The sequence below is a fragment of the Diceros bicornis genome, chromosome 18 (assembly GCF_020826845.1).
Source record: "Diceros bicornis minor isolate mBicDic1 chromosome 18, mDicBic1.mat.cur, whole genome shotgun sequence".
Lineage (NCBI taxonomy): Eukaryota > Metazoa > Chordata > Mammalia > Perissodactyla > Rhinocerotidae > Diceros > Diceros bicornis.
In genome coordinates this window covers 41,686,191-41,701,792 of record NC_080757.1, presented here as the reverse complement: position 1 = coordinate 41,701,792, position 15,602 = coordinate 41,686,191, and the positions used below count along the sequence as shown (strand labels likewise).

At 48.1% G+C, this 15,602-nt stretch overlaps 1 protein-coding gene across 1 annotated transcript; it reads right to left on the bottom strand.

The window, feature by feature from the left end:
- Positions 1 to 10,878: 10,878 nt before the first annotated feature.
- Positions 10,879 to 15,581, bottom strand: TUBG1 (tubulin gamma 1). Its single transcript, XM_058561037.1, has 11 exons — positions 15,479 to 15,581; positions 15,039 to 15,151; positions 14,689 to 14,856; positions 13,782 to 13,850; positions 13,431 to 13,510; positions 12,868 to 12,994; positions 12,571 to 12,657; positions 12,307 to 12,456; positions 11,707 to 11,859; positions 11,462 to 11,623; positions 10,879 to 11,275 (listed from the first exon to the last, which is right to left on the bottom strand). The coding sequence occupies exons 1-11, from the start codon at positions 15,525 to 15,527 to the stop codon at positions 11,078 to 11,080; spliced, it is 1,356 nt and encodes a 451-aa protein (XP_058417020.1). The 5' UTR covers positions 15,528 to 15,581; the 3' UTR covers positions 10,879 to 11,077.
- Positions 15,582 to 15,602: the final 21 nt, after the last annotated feature.

Sequence of the window (15,602 nt, the reverse complement as noted above, 5' to 3'; positions counted from 1 at the left end):
CAGTAACTCGATGAGTTATTTATGTTAACACATAAACAACAGAGTGAGAAATTCTTTAGCTGGACTACATCTTGCTCATCTTTGTTGTCTTTAGCACTTAACACAGTGCCTGGAACTTACTAGCTTCTCAATAAATATTTGTTGAGTGAATGAATGATGAAACTGAGACCCAGGGACAGGAAGTGTCCTGCCCAACATCACAAATCTAGTTGGTAACAACATTCTGAGAGGTAGGTTGTGATAATATTTTAATTACATTGCATTGCTTGAAAGCACATAGTAAGAGACCAGAATTGGACTGGATCTTGGAATAAAACTCTGGTGGCAGGTTATTCACAGAATTAGAAATTCATGTGATAATCTACAGCATCAAGAGTTGACTCTGAGGTCCGTCTTGAGAGGTTTTTTTAGTACCTTAGAATTTTATTTTTCTTGCTAATGCTGTACCAGTTGGAATGATGATGGATACATGTTTGTGGGGGCCAGTAAGCCACCTTGGTTGGTTTTCTCACGATTGGAAAAGATGAGAATGGGAGAAGGCCCTAATCTATGGAAGGGCAGGGACCTGGTATTTTTTCATACCATCCCCGTGGCCAGTGCTCTCTGTAATTCCTTTCCATCCTTGAGACCCAGGCTGACGGATACTCAGAATAGTACCATTTCCAGGACTGGAATCTAAGTGGACAAGAGAAAAGTTTTGGGGAGTAGTTCTCTCTAGGTTCAGGAATCCTAAGCAAGGATGGGACATAGAGGGAGTGGGAATTCTCAGGGAGGACTGTGGTTACAGAAAGGAAGATGGATCATTTTCAAGTCTTTGGGCAAGATTTGGGGCTGTTTGGCCCAGTGTTTTCCTTATTGGCCCAAGTGTCATTTGGTGATCGCTGAGGCTCTCTCTTACTCCTCACCACCTCCTTCCGGCCATCTCTTGACCGTGGCTGTGCTCCTTGAGCAAGGCAAGCCTCTGCAAAGTTGTTTTAGACAAACACATCCAGGTGGCAACTTGTTTTACACTGTGGGTGACCTTCCATCTGTGGCAGTTCTGACCACCCCCTTTTCCCAACTTACTTTGCAGGTCGGGCCTGGGAACTGCCATACCTTCCATTGATTTTCTGTTTTGGTGCAGCTGTCTACAGATCCAGTTTATGATTCATGACTATAATTTGATCTTGTAGGAAGTAAAATACGTGTAGTCACTAGTTTGTCTCCTTTCAGACGCTAATGGCATCTTGTATAATGTATCCATTGGGAAATTTTCCAAAGGATCAAATATCGGAAATTCAGCTACATCAAGCCATTTGGTTCCTGATACCTTAAGCTATTCAGTGTGAGAATCTTGGGATATCTTTTCTTATGTCATGCATAGAAGGAATTGAAAAAAACTCATTTGTAATTGTAGAAATTTACATCTCTTCCCCTCCTTTTCCTCCTCTTTGAAAACAATCTAGGATTAAAGTCACTACACTCATGATCTGTAGGCCAATGTGGTGAACACAGGAGTTTATCCTGGAGTACACTATTATTTCATCACGTGGCAAGTCTCTTAATGTTTTCTTGTTAAAGGACAAGCAGGGAGTAATGATGCCAAGTATGGCCTTGACATCATTCTTTCATTTGTTCAACAAATGTTTGTTGAACGGCTACAATGTGCTAGGACCTGTGGTAGATATCAGGGACACAGAGATAAAAGACATTATCCCAGCCCACAAGAAATGCACAGGCCAGCAGGGAAGACAGGGGAGTGAATCGTTGACTGAAATATAGTAGGGTAATTGCCAGGAGAGCAGGGTGCAGGTATCCCTGAGAAAGGTCGCTGCTGCTTTCAGTGGAAAAACAGTCGGCCCTCAGTGATTTACTCTTGTTTTTACTGTTGTTACGTTTTTATCAGAAAAAAATTTTTTTTCCGTGTGGATAAGTGAATTATCCAGATAACCAGGCTTATCTCTCTAAGTCCCATAACTTAAAACATTTAAAAATTATTTTTGATGGGAATATTTGTAAAATGTATTCTTTACTCCTCTCTTTTCTTAAATGGAAGATAATGAACGAAATTTAGTCTTTTCTTGACGACTGCAGGCACCTGCGTGAACACCAGCCTTTGCATTTGGCTGTGCTGCCCACAGACTCTCATGGAGGTATGTTCTCCCTTAAGCCAAATGGCCTCTTCCTTGTGGCTTTTTGTGATTTTCCTGTCTCTTCTCTCCTTATCAGGATGATAGCACTGGTCCTAACCACCTTTACTGTAAAGTCCCTGGTAGCCTTCTCCTTCTTTCCCCTTTCAAATTTGTGTTGGTCTAGGAAGTCAGACGTCTATACAGGTCAGACTTTTGTTGGAAATAAGGGTGAGTAGACTATGAGTCAAGACTTGACAGGCTCACCTCTGGGTCAAGTGCATAATTTTGAGTTTGTGACCTTGGCGTTCCAGAGGGCCCTCTTCCTCAGTTTCCTTTCTGCCTGGTATTTATGTCCACTTGAGAGACGCTTTTGGTGCCCACTATGTGTCAGACACTAGAAACGACAATGAACACGTCAGTCTTTGCCCTTAGGGAGAAAAAACAAAACCAAAAACATAAAATAATAAAGTGTGGGGACATTAATGCCAGGGAAAATACAGGGTGTTGGTGGAATGTATATGGAGAAACCAGAAATCTTCATTGGAAGTGACACTTCAGTGAGCTGGAGGGTGAATAAGGAGCCGGCCAGAGGAAGGAAGTGGAGTGAGGAGAGATCCCAGAGGTGGAGACAGCTGGAAGGCCGAGTGTGACTGGTTGAAGGACGTGACGAAGCCCAGTGGCTGGAGTGAAGAGAGCCACTGGGAGGTATGGCACAGAGATGAGCTGGGGCCAGTTCTTCTGGAGGGAGCATCTTCCAGGTGAGGGAGCAAGCACCGTGGCAGGTGTCTGAGGAACTGTGTAGTATCAAGATAGGTTCAAACATTTGATCCCCCAAATTCCCAGTGGATCTTAGGTCTTATTTGTCTAAGTACTGTATGCTTTGCAGAGCCACTGGATCAGTCAGGCTTTGGCAGGAACACACATTAAAAAAATCAGTTGGGGGGACTGGCCCACTGGCGCAGCGGTTAAATTCACGAGTTCTGCTTCGGCGGCCTGGGGTCCGCTGGTTTGGATCCCGGACGTGGACCTACTCACTGCTCATCAAGCCATGCTGAGGCAGCGTCCCACATAGAAGAACTAGAAGGACCTGCAACTAGGATATACAGCTATGTACTGGGGGCTTTGGAGAGAAAAAAAAGAAAAAAAAGAGGAAGATTGGCAACAGATGTTAGCTCAGGGCCAATCTTCCTCAAAAAAAAAAAATCAGTTATATAACATGTATTGACTCTCCTTTATAGTGAAACATATCCATTAACAAATTTTTTTTAACATATCCACATTTATATTTCCTGTATTTGCAGAAATTAGTTCTGAGTCAAAAGCTGGTTTAATGGATAACTTTTACGCATTAGACTTTCCACGAAGAGTTTTTTTAAACAGTAAATTTTTTTTTTTTTTTTAAATAAAGAGCTAAACTATGTTTGGGGGATGTTAAAAGAGAATTTCTTGATATTATTTTCTACATATAGAAATAGATTTATGAAGTTTAGTGTGTGTGTGTGTGTGTGTATATATATATATATTTTTTTTTTGGTGGGGGGTGAGAACTATTTGCCCTGAGCTAACATCTGTTGTCAATCCTCTGTTTTGTATGTGGGATGCCTCTACAGCATGGCTGATGAGTGGAGTAGGTCCATGCCTGGGATCCAAACCCATGAGCCTGGGCCACCAAAGCCGAGCACATGCAACGTTAACCACTCAGCCTCCGGACTGGCCCCTATATTTTCTTTTTTAACAGAAAAAGAATGTCCAAGTTTTATAGCCCCATGTCTTGATTATTTTCAAAAGTGAACAAAAAAACTGTCAATATATTTTAGAGTTAACTGTTAATGAAGAGGGAACATTTCAAAAACATCTTTATTTGTTGGAAATTAATTATTGCAAGAATGTCTAAGCAGTCTATAGAATACATGGGGTTATATTTGAGAGTATTAGGAAGGGAAATTACATGACAAAAATATATTGTAACACTAACAAAATAATGTGAAATTATGCGCCTGGTGGACTGGAGTCAGAAAGGGGAATGTGGTTGAGCATGGGGAGGAGGCCCCGTCTGTGCCTGGTCAGGAATGCCTATCTGAGGGCTTTGGGGGAGGGAAGGAAGCAGCACATTTGCTGAGCAGAGCTGGTCTGGGGCAGCTTGGGGCAGAGCAGGGCAGGCCACGGTTGGTTCCTGAGAAAGAAATGATAAAGAGCAGGCCGGCAGCATGCCGGCAACAGCATCTAAGAATCCACCTTCAGAAAGGAGTGGCAGGACAGAGACAAGAGTTGTTTTTTTTTTTGTAAGGAAGATTAGCCCTGAGCTAACATCCGCTGCCAATCCTTCTCTTTTTCCTGAGGAAGACTGGCCCTGGGCTAACATCCGTGCCCATCTTCCTCTACTTTTTATGGGGTGCCACCACAGCACGGCTTGACAAGCAGTGCGTAGGTGCGCGCCCGGGATCCGAACCCGCGAACCCTGGGCTGCAGAAGCCAGCCTGCGAATTTAACCGCTAAGCCACCGGGCCAGCCCCCCATAGAGTTTTGATGTCAGATTCTGCCATATTGGTTGTAGAAGGAGTTAGGGAATAGGAAGGAATAGAAAGCAGGGGGTGGAGGTGTGGGTGCAGTGTTCTTTTGGGGGAAAAGTCCAGAAAGGGCAGGCTGGTGGCTGGAGCTTCCCAGCTGGCCTTCAGGGGATCCTCTTTGCTCAGAGAATAAAGTCCAAACTCTACATGGCATAAAAGGCCCAGCATGATCTGTCTGGTCTTGGATTACCTCCCTGACCTTGTCTCCTGTCACTTCCCATGAAATGTGCCTTCCAAGCCTTTGCAGTTTCCAGAACCCACCATCCTGTTTTTAGACTTCCCTGCTCTCTCAGGTGCTCTTCCCTTTGCCTACTATGGTTTCTCTCCGTGAAGCCTTCTGTCATACCTGGGTTGGGCCACAAGCCCCTTTGGCCTTCCCTCAGCCCCAGGTGGGCCCTGGGGGCCTCATTTGCCCAGTGTGAATGTCCCCTCCCCAGCTGACAGGAAGGGAGTGGTTGAGCCACAGAAGAGACGTGACCATTCCTCTGCCCAGCCTGGGCCTTTGCGCTTGCCAGTCTCTCTCCCTTCTCCTACATCGCCACTCGGGAAGCTTTCCTTCAGAATTCAAACCCAGTCGCATGATCGTTCCTCCATGGGACTCCCGCATTGGCCTCCCACAGCCTTTCATTCTTGCAAACATTCAACGAATATTCATCGAGCACACACTGTTGTGGTCCCTCTGACATGCTTCCCACCTTGACAGTCACTGTCCTGGGTAGATGTCTTGGGCTGTCAATTTCTTGAGATTCAGGACCTTAACTTATTCACCTAGGTATCCCCAGTTCCTGGAAAGGATTCAGGGACACAGTAAGCCCTTCATATATTTGTTTTTAAAAATGAATAAGCTTTATTATAAAGGAAATCGGTTTCCCAGAAATTCCTAAATCTTTAAGGCTCGAAGGCATGTTAAAGATCACCTCATCCCTCTCCTAGGATCTGTCCATTCTAGGTGAATCAACATGCAGCATTTGCTTGACCGAGTTCAGCAAAAGGAGACTCATGGTCCATGTGGCCGTTCCGTCCACCTGAGGACAGCCTTGACTGGGTGGAAGTTCTTCTACTGTGGAGCTGGAACCTCCCTCAGTGGTTCCCTCCACTGGTCCTTCTGCTCCTTGGAGTGTCACAGAATGAGTCCCTGGCCTCTTGCAGTTGACAGCCCATCAGATATTTGGCAGCTATTGCAACTCCTCCTAAGTTTTTTCTTTCCAGGTGGGGAAAGACCATTACTAGTTGTGTAATCCTGAGCTTCACTTTCCTCTGGGCTTCCGTTTCCTCATTTATAAAAACTGGGATAAAGCAGTACCTAACCATATAGTTGTTGTGGAAATTAAATGAGTTCATATATGTGAAGTGCTTAGAACAGTGCTTGGTGTATATTGAGTGCTCAATAAAATTTCAAAATTATTTTGTATTATATTTTACATAGAGCATTAAAATTGGACAAATCATATTTGAGACATTTTATTTAATGTGAAAAACAAAATATATGATCACATGCAAAAATTATATTTGTGTTCAGCAGTTCATCCCTAGCTTTTTGAGTATTTATCCATTACTTCCAGAGTTTTGTTAAAATACTTCATATCCATTTATATTGTATGTTAATAAATACACATTGTATATTGATTTTAAATATTGTAAACATTATAAATATATATTTTACACTTATTGTATACTAATACAATTAATATATTGTAGAGTTAAGTTAGAACATTAACCTTTTTGTTGTTCATGACATGAAAAATGTGCAAACTTGTTTCCTGGATGCTATTCTTATGTAGTTCTAAATTTAAATCATATATAGCCACTTGGTTTTGAAGTAACCCTAAACTCTCATGTCTCCCATAGTTTTCAGATAGAGAGTAAAAATCTGTGAGAAATAAGAATGTGTTGGTCTCTACCCCCAGGAGATAAGGTTTCTTCTGTTCTGTTATTGGCATCTCTGTTTTTCATACCCACCTGATTGTCAGCATCCACCTGTGGGCCCTTTGCCTCTGATTCTCTTTCTGTTCACTCTTCTACTCATTCACATTTAAATGTAATTTTTTATATTTAAAATGTGAAATTTACATTTTAAGTGAGATATTTTACACTTAAAATTTATTTTTTCTGATTATAAAAGTAATACATATCCATTGTAGATGATTTGGAAAATGTAGAAAACACAAAGAAAAATGCACAGAATACCACTACCCAGATATAACCTCTATTATTTATCATATTTGCCTTCAGTCTTCTTTCTCTCTCTATATATATTACAAACAAAAATGAAATACCACTGAATGCTTTTTTCATTTAACACTATATGGTGCCAATTTACTTTTCAAGCCAGTTCCAGGCTCACAGTCCTAAAATAGATTTCATCATGTCCCTTCCCAGTTCAAGAACCTACAATTGCTATCCAGACAGCAACACTCCTCTGAGTGTCTCTTAGACACTGGGTGTGGTGGGAGGGGTATGTTGATTTAGAGCCTGGGGACCGACGTTGAGTGTGTCCTTCACTTACCAGCTCTGTGATCTTGGACAAGTTACCTAACCTCTCTGAGCCCATTTGCCTACAATGATAAATGACAAAAATCCTACCTCAAAAGGCCCAGATAACTAATGCATGTCAAAGTGCATCATGAAGGGTATAATGCTATACAAATGGTAACGATGCTACATTCCTCCTCCCAAATAAAACTGGGAATCCCCTTAGGTAGGGTCCACTGTGAAGCTTAATGCTGGGCAACTTGGTCTCTATTTTTAATAAATGCTTGCTTAATTCATGAACAAATGAACAAATGTCTACTAGGCCTAATTCAGCCCTGATCATTCATATGTACTGCTTTGAGATTTTCGGATCATTCTCTGTGGTGTTCTTTAATTTAGGGTGACCAACTGTCCTGGTTTTCCCAGGACTGAGGATGTGGGAATTTTAATTTTAAAATCGAATCTGAGGGGGTTCTTAGGACTCAGAACTTTCCGTGCTAAAACGAGGATGATTTGGTCAACCTATTAATAATTCATTAATGGATTTGAGGGTTGGAGGGAAGAACTGCCTACCTCTGGATTCCATGGCCGGAGTCACTAATACAGCAATGCCAGAGATATGAGGAGGGTATTTCCCGCTGGGTCTCAGAGTGTGTTAGACCCTGACCTACAGGCCTGAAGCTTTGCCAAGAAATTTGATTTTACCAATTCACACTGTAGTCGTCAGGCCCTAAGGAATTAAATTAAAATCTATAAATGATGGATTAGTAAATCAGAATGTCAATTTAAAATGTTCCTGTTACTTCCCTAGGGTAGCACCCCTTCCCTGCTTGATACCCAAGAGTTAGTGGAAAGTGAGCAAGTGGTGGAGGTGGGCATTACTGGAAGGTGTATTGTATGTTGGATTTTAATTGACTCCACTGCAGAGTGCCCATTGCTAGGGAGTTCTAGAATGCTTGTGACTGGTGAGACCATGGATAAGGCTTACGAGACTGACTCAACTCTGCCCAGCGTCTGTGCTTCCCATGAGCTCCCACCCACTTGTGCTTGTCACTTCTTCGCCTCATCTCAATACACTTTCCACAGTTGTAATCCCTCCGTTTCAGATTCGTTTATACCACTCTTTTTGGTTATGTGCCTCCTGCTACTAGATCTCTGTCTTATGTATGTTTGAGGGTCCCTGGGGTCACATTACACTGCAGTGTTCTGGGAACGTTACCTTTAAATGGCTCATTTTCTCTTGTTTAGTCAAAGAGGGTCCCGTTCCGGGCTTGAGCGTTCTGCTTTCTCTCCAGCTTTCCCGCAGCAGCCCGTGTCTCTCCTCCAGGACAGTTACTTCTGTGGCTTGCAGTATCTCCGACCACAGGGATTTTTCACCACCAGCACCACCTGCTGCCCTGCTTCCCAGAGGCCTCCCGCCCTTTCCACCTGGCCTCCTGGCTGCCCTCTAGCTGACACACTTAGGGGTTAGCTGCTGGCCAAGAACAGGGAGGGGCTGCGCTGTGGGGCGATGGGGGATCTGGAAATAGCCTTGGGGGAGGGGCCTGGCTCTGAAGCTGGCACTGAGGTGTTTGTCTCTGCTTATTACAGTTGGAAAAAGGAGGTATCTTTCCAGATCCACTTCTCCCTCCCAGGGAGGCCCACTTGCGCAGGGTATTCATTCACCCCTCTGAGTGGTGACCATAGTACTATCTGGACAAAACTTTTACTCTGGACTACCTGCGTGTTTCCTTCCCCTGGGGCTCCACATTCTAACTGGATCCTGCAAAAGGGGGCCCTGGGATCGCTTGTGGCCTGGAGGCAGGCCAGCTGGCCACTCAAATATAGCAGCCTTGCCATATCTGCCAGCTCATGACCCCCCACTCAGCACCAGCCACTGGGTACAGATGCCCCAAGTGACGAAAGGTTGGTCATCAGGGGCAAGGGTGGTAAAGGGGGAGGAACAAGGCAAAGTCCCCAGAGGTGCAGGGGTCAGAGGTGGAGCCAAGAAGGGACCAGTTGCACACTGGTTTTCCCTGAAGTCATCTTTCTTCCTACTGGGAGAACAGGCAGTTAGTTGGTTGACACCGACCAGGTTGGCTCTCCTGAGTCAGTCTCCTGCAGATCCTGGCAACCGATAGTGACAGGCTCGTGGCCTCCCTGCCACCCCTCAGGCAGCCCAGTGCCTGGCTTCTAACTGCCTATTCTCGGCCCAGCAATCCTGCAAGGGTCCCCTTTGTTCATAAGGGTCTGGCCTATCTGTATGTTGTTTATTCTGTTCACATCCAGAGCTTTATTCAAGATAAACAGGTTCATGGAAGGAAAAGTGTGTCCCCAGGCCAACAGTAAGCAAGAGGAAAAAAATCTTAATTTGCCCCAAGTTCCTGGGTACCCTTCAGCCCTTCAGCCTCCGTGGGGAGCTGTAGACATTTCTAGGGCTTGCGCTTCACCTGCATGCTGAGCTCTGCCAGCCCCAATCCCTCTCATCCACCGGGCATGACCCTTTGACTTTGGCCCCAGGCAGCCTGGGGTGGTGAGGATAAGAAGGCAGGTCCCCAGCTACCCTGACCTGGGTGATGGGACCACTTTGCAGGTGTACCTGAAGCCAGGTGAGGCTGACATCTCCCTCCCCTGGGATTGCACCTGCCCTATCTGCACAGGTGTTCGAGGTCCCCACATCCTCTCCCAGCCACGGGCCCATCCAATGGCTCCAAAAGACCTCAGAGATGGAACAATTCTACACCAGCCCTGTAAGCTATCCCAAAAGGCAGGATGTACAATGGTTAGGAACACTGGTGCCAGTCAGGCAAACCAGGGTTTGACTCCAATTCTGCCATTTAATAGCTGAGTGACTTGGTCAGTCAGCTAAATTAACCACTTCTGGCCTCAGTTTCCTCATTTATAAAATGGGGTTAATAATAATATCTACAACTTCATAGGGTTGTCATGAGGATTAAACAAAACACCGTGAAGTATTAGCATGGTGTCTGCATGCATGTTAGCTGCTGCTACTACAGTCCTCACCTTTGGCGGTATATAAGGGCCTAAGAGGGCCCCTAACAATCCACCACAGTCTAGGGACCACCTGCTTTGCCCTTTTGATCCTGAAGATTTAGGTCCCTACATATTTACTACTTTCCTGCAATCTTCCACCAGAAGTGGAAGGCACTGGCCCTTTAAGTAACTGAGACTGCCTGAGAACAGAATTATGGCACCTTAGCTATGGGCCCACTTTTGGCCCTGCTTACAGTCTAGGCTTTGGATTTGGTCTCCTGACTTGATTGTCCTAGACACCAGCTGCCTGACCAGTGCCTCTCCTGGCCTGGCTCTCTGGCACCACCCCACTTGCAAGGAGATTAAAGGCACTTGGGCTGACTATTATTGCTCAGGGTCTGGTGGAGGGGGTGGTGGCCGCAGGCCTGCTGCTGTGATGACCAACAGGACACTCTGATGTGGGATGTGCAACTGATGGAAAGGCGACCTGATCCAGGGAGGGTTGGGAGGGAACTGGGACCCAGAGTGTCAGATGGAGAGCAAATCTGTGGGCCTTTTTAGCCTGGAAAGGAATTTCTCAGGTGGGTCAACCCCACCCATGTTCTCCAAAACTAAGCAGGAAAAGGAAAAGCTGGGGATGCTGTTTGCTCCGAGTTGAAGACGGGGAAGTAGGGGAAGACCCTGCCAGAGTGATGGAGAAAGAACAGTCATCTCCCTTCCCGAGGTCTCCAAGCCTTCAAAGAGACCAGACTTGATATATATCCAGTGCTTTATTAAACATAAATAGTCTCATAAGAGGAGAAGTAAATGTGTCCCCAGGCCAACAGAGAGTACGTGTATGTGTGTTTGAGAAAGAGAGGTGCGAGGTCCCTGATCTGTGCTCTGAGGGGCTGGTCAGTCAGGTGAGGCCTGGGCCAACCAGTAAGGCAGATGAGGGTCCCTGTCCTGCGTGACTCACTGCTCCTGGGTGCCCCAGGAGATGTAGTCCGGCCGCGTGGCTGCATGGTACTCATCGATGAGCTGCTGCACGATCTCCCTGGATGTGTCCAGCTCATCAAAGTTCTCCTTGAAGATGTCCTCCTTACGGAACTGCTCCAGGAAGGCTTCCCGCTTCCGCAGCTTGTCATACTGGCGACAGGTCCGCTCAAAGAGCTTGGGATGTGCAGAAAGCAGGGGTCACAAAGAACTTTCGGGAACAATATGGCCCAGAGAGCCAGGGAACCAAGACTGGGCTCTCTCCACAGTAAAAAGCCAGAGGCAGAGCAGCAGGGATGCAGAGAAGTGAGGCACAACCAGGAAAACGATTACAGGAAAAGAGGTGCAAACTGGGAGACTCACCGAGGAGATGCTGGTGTGGTTGGCCATCATGAGCCCACTGACTCGATGGGCTGAGGGCAGGTAGGGAGACTTCCTTGACAGGGCCACCTGGATGCTGGCTGGGCCCCAGGGGATGAAGTTGGCCAACTTCCGTTCCCGGATCCTCTGCAGGCTCTTGTGGACCTGGGGTGGGCACCGGAGCAATGATGGTAGCCTCTCCTCTATCCCTGTGGGTTCCGAGGGTGAAATGAAGGGGCCTCCCCTACCTGGGTGGGGTCCACCTCCCCCTGGATGATGTTGAGGATGGCGATGTAGCAGTGGTTGGTCTGGCGATCTCGGCCTGTGGACACCATCACGTTCTTGGGCTGCAGCAGCCGCCTCATGACATCCAGGACCGTGGTCTTCCTCACGCTGGCCACCTGAGGGGAGAGTGGGCCACAGGGGCAAGGCCAGCACTCAGGGCACAGTCCAGAGAGAAGTAGGCAACACATGTCCCCCACCAGACTCAGGGTAGTATGGTCTCTTTGGCGAACGTCTTTAGATTCAGGTCTATACTGAGCCTCTGCTGTGGGATCCCTCTGATCTGGGATCAGGAATCTTAGCCCTCCTCAGCTCAGCAAACTCATGCCCCTGTGCAGGAGCATAAGCAGACCCTGCACAGCCCAGGCCCTGCAGGGAGCCAAAGGCAGAGGGAAGAGGAGAGCAAGTCAGCAAGGAAGTTGTACAGTCTGTGCCAGTCCCTGGGCGCAGAGCCTCTGGGGGCTGCAAAGGGCAGCTTCTGGGGCCACAGGGAGAAGAGAAAGCCCAGGTCAGGGCCTGCTGGGCCCCGGGCCAGCCTGGCCTGAGACCCCGAGGGCTGCTCTTACCGACTGGTCCGTGGTGAGGGGGGTGTAGCCGGTCATGAGGAAGTGGAGCCGTGGGGTGGGAATGAGCGAGGCAATGAGGCCGATGAGGTCGTTGTTCATGTAGCCGGGGTAGCGCAGGGTGGTGGTGCTGGCAGACATGATGGTGGACACCTGGGGACAGGGGTGCCATGTCATGGGCCTTGGCCTGGGGGGGCCTCCCTTCCCCAGCTGGCACTCCAGCAAGGAGGCATTCCAGTCCAAACGAGTGGAGGAGTTGGGGCTCACCAGCTGGTTGATCTGGGAGAAGGAGGGGTTCTGGATGTGCAGGCGGTCTGTGGCGATCCGGTTCAGGGCTGTGTTGTCCAGCACCACCTCGGGGGACAGAAGAGGGTGACAGATTTATGGAGACAGAAAGAACAGCAGCTCTGCCTGAGCCTGGGTTCTGAAGCTTAATTTCCCTTGAGCCTCACAGCCAGAAAGACCCATCCAAAAGGGACTTGCACAGGACTGGGGCCCAAGAGGGCTGAAAGTGTTGAAAGAGACAGGGGGTGGGGGTGGGGAATGGTAGAATCCAGGACTCACCACACAGTCTGCGTTCTGGGTCAGCCTCTTGAGTGTGAGCAGCGAGTTGTAGGGCTGGACCACCACGTCGCTCATCTCGTCCTGGTTGGGAAACACTGAGTACGTCTGCACCAGCTTCTTGGGGTACCTAGTGGGGGTTGGGAGAAAAGGGTCAGGGCAACAGACTGGTGGCTTGGTGAACACGGGGCTCCCAGCAACTGTCTGGAAGCAGCTGATTTTGGATGGGGAAACTGGTATGGGGCCCCGGGGAGCAGTAGAGAAGGGAGACCTGACTTTTGGAAGTCTGTAACCCCAAAGGGGGAAGGGCAGAAAGACATCTTAGGATCTAGAGTTCCAACACCAAACCCCATACTCCCTGAACCTTCATCTCTTCATCTAGGGCCCAGATTCGAGGCTCCAGTTTCAACCCCTGGGAGTGTGATCGGGTTCTCAGTCACTCTATCTTGACTTTCCTCACTACAGAAGGGCCCTTTCCTGCTCCAGTGAATAGCAAGGTGTATCTGGAGGGCCTCCAAGTTACTTGGGAAACCAAGTCCTCCTAGCCCCTCAAAACACAGACTTACCTGTCATTCAGCCGTTCTAAGAGGTAGGAGCCCAGGCCAGAGCCTGTCCCCCCAGCGATGGAGTGACACAGCACGAAGCCCTACATGGGGAAGGGGCAGTCAGTGTCTAGGTATCTAGTGTCAGGATTTCAAACTGGACCCATCCCATAATTTCTTGGACTCCTATCTTGCCAAGTTCTCTCCTCCACTTCCCTCCCAACATATACAGCTGGGGAGACTCTGCCTTGTTTCCAGCAAGGCTTCTGTCCAGTGCAAAGCATACATGGGTGGGTCTTATTCCTAAAAGTGGCTTCTAAAGGGTGTTGCTGAGGCTTCCCTATGTCGGCTCCCACTACCATTCCTGAGACACACCTCCAGACTGTCACTGCCATCTGCCTCCCGGTCTATGATGTCAAAAATGTCCTCGTGGATCTTCTCTCCCTGTACAGATATGGGGAAGGTCAGAGCAAGACAGGACCATGGGACAAAGATTCTGACTCTCGATTCTCCTTATAGCACCTAAAAGTCTTTTTTTAGAGCACAGTGGCCCTGCTTTTTATTTGCATTGAGAAGCAGTATAGCACAGTGGTTATGGGCAGGCACTCTACATCCAGAAGGCCTGGGTTCATGTTTAGCCGAGGTGACTCTGAGCACGTTGTGATCTCTCTATACCTCAGTTCCCTCATCTGTATATGAAGGTAATAATACAGGTCCACTCTAAAATCCTTAAGGCCAGTTATGTTTCAGAATTCAAATTTTTCAGACTCTATAAAGGTAACATGGTACATATAATGTATGTTAAGTAAAATGCCAGTGGGAGTCTGAGGTGTGCTAATCAAATACATTAATATTTCTGTGATGAAAGGTATGAGAAATGACAGTAAATTGGATAGAAACTATAAAATAGCCTGTCTCCATTGAGATTGGGTTTTGTTGCTAAATGAGTTATAAATTGTCTTTTGGTTTCAGAGTTTTTTGGATTCTGGAAAGGTAGATAAGAGACTGTGGACCTGTACTACCTACCTCTTGAGTTGCTGGGAGGTTTAAATAAGTTAATATACGTAAAGCTCTTAGTACGGCCTGGCACACAGCACTAGCTAGTGGAGTCTCTTAACAATTTTACATAGTTGACTTAGAAAACAGAACTCCCTTAAGCCATCTCTCTCTCCCTCCAGCACTCATACATCCTTGATCTGGTTTCATCTCTCTCTGGGAAGTCATAGGGCCTGTCCCAACACAGGAAGGGTGTTGTGGGTCCTGCCAGGGAATAGCGAATGACCTGGGAGAATCCGCTGGCCCAGTTGTTGCCAGCCCCTCCTCCATGCTCTGACAGGTAGATGTTCTCTGGGTTGTAGAGCTTGGCATAGGGGGAGTTGAGGATGGAGTGGATCACCCGGGGCTCCAGGTCCAGCAGCACGGCCCTGGGGATGTAGTGCTCATCGTCTGCCTGTCAAGGGGAGTCCAGGAGGGGGCCCAATCAGCTAAGGCCAAGGCCCCCGTCCTCCCAGCTCTGCCTCCTCCCTGCCCTCCCTCCTCAAGCCAGCCGCCCTGGCTTCTCTGCCCAGCAGGTTTCCCAGCACCAGGCCGCTGCCTTCCCTTTAGGACCCCTGGCCAAGTCGCTGGGGGCACCTGGTAGAAAAAGACGTCCTTGCGGTCAGTGCCCTCGGTGGCAAACTCCTCCACGATGCCTTCGGGGCTGATACCATGCTCGGCGCACAGCTGTTTCCAGAACTCGAACCCAACTGGGCGGGGTGGGGGAGAGATGGACGGGGGAGAAAGAGGATACCTGGGTCTGGGCAGGTTCCAACTAGGAGCTTGGGGACTGAGCGCCTGGGTATAGAGACAGGAAGTCAAGCCTCAGGAGTCTCCCGTGTCAGAGGAAAGGGCTGTATGCCAGGACCGGGCAGGGGAGGGCCCCTCGGGGTTGGGCAACTGGACACTGGGTCAGGCATGTCCTGCCTTTCGGAGAACTACGATTCTGGGAAGGGCAGATGGAGTCCAGGATCCCACAGCGAGATCCCATAGAATCTGAGGAACCTGGCTAGTGGAGGGGCCGGAGGTTTGCTCACTCTGATTGCCGCACTGGCCCAACTGTAGGGTGATGATTTCCCTCGGCATCGCTCCTCAGGCACCGGCGTTGCAGCCTCTCCCGCCAGCAAAGCCGCCGCTAGCCAGCCCGCTCGCCGCACGACG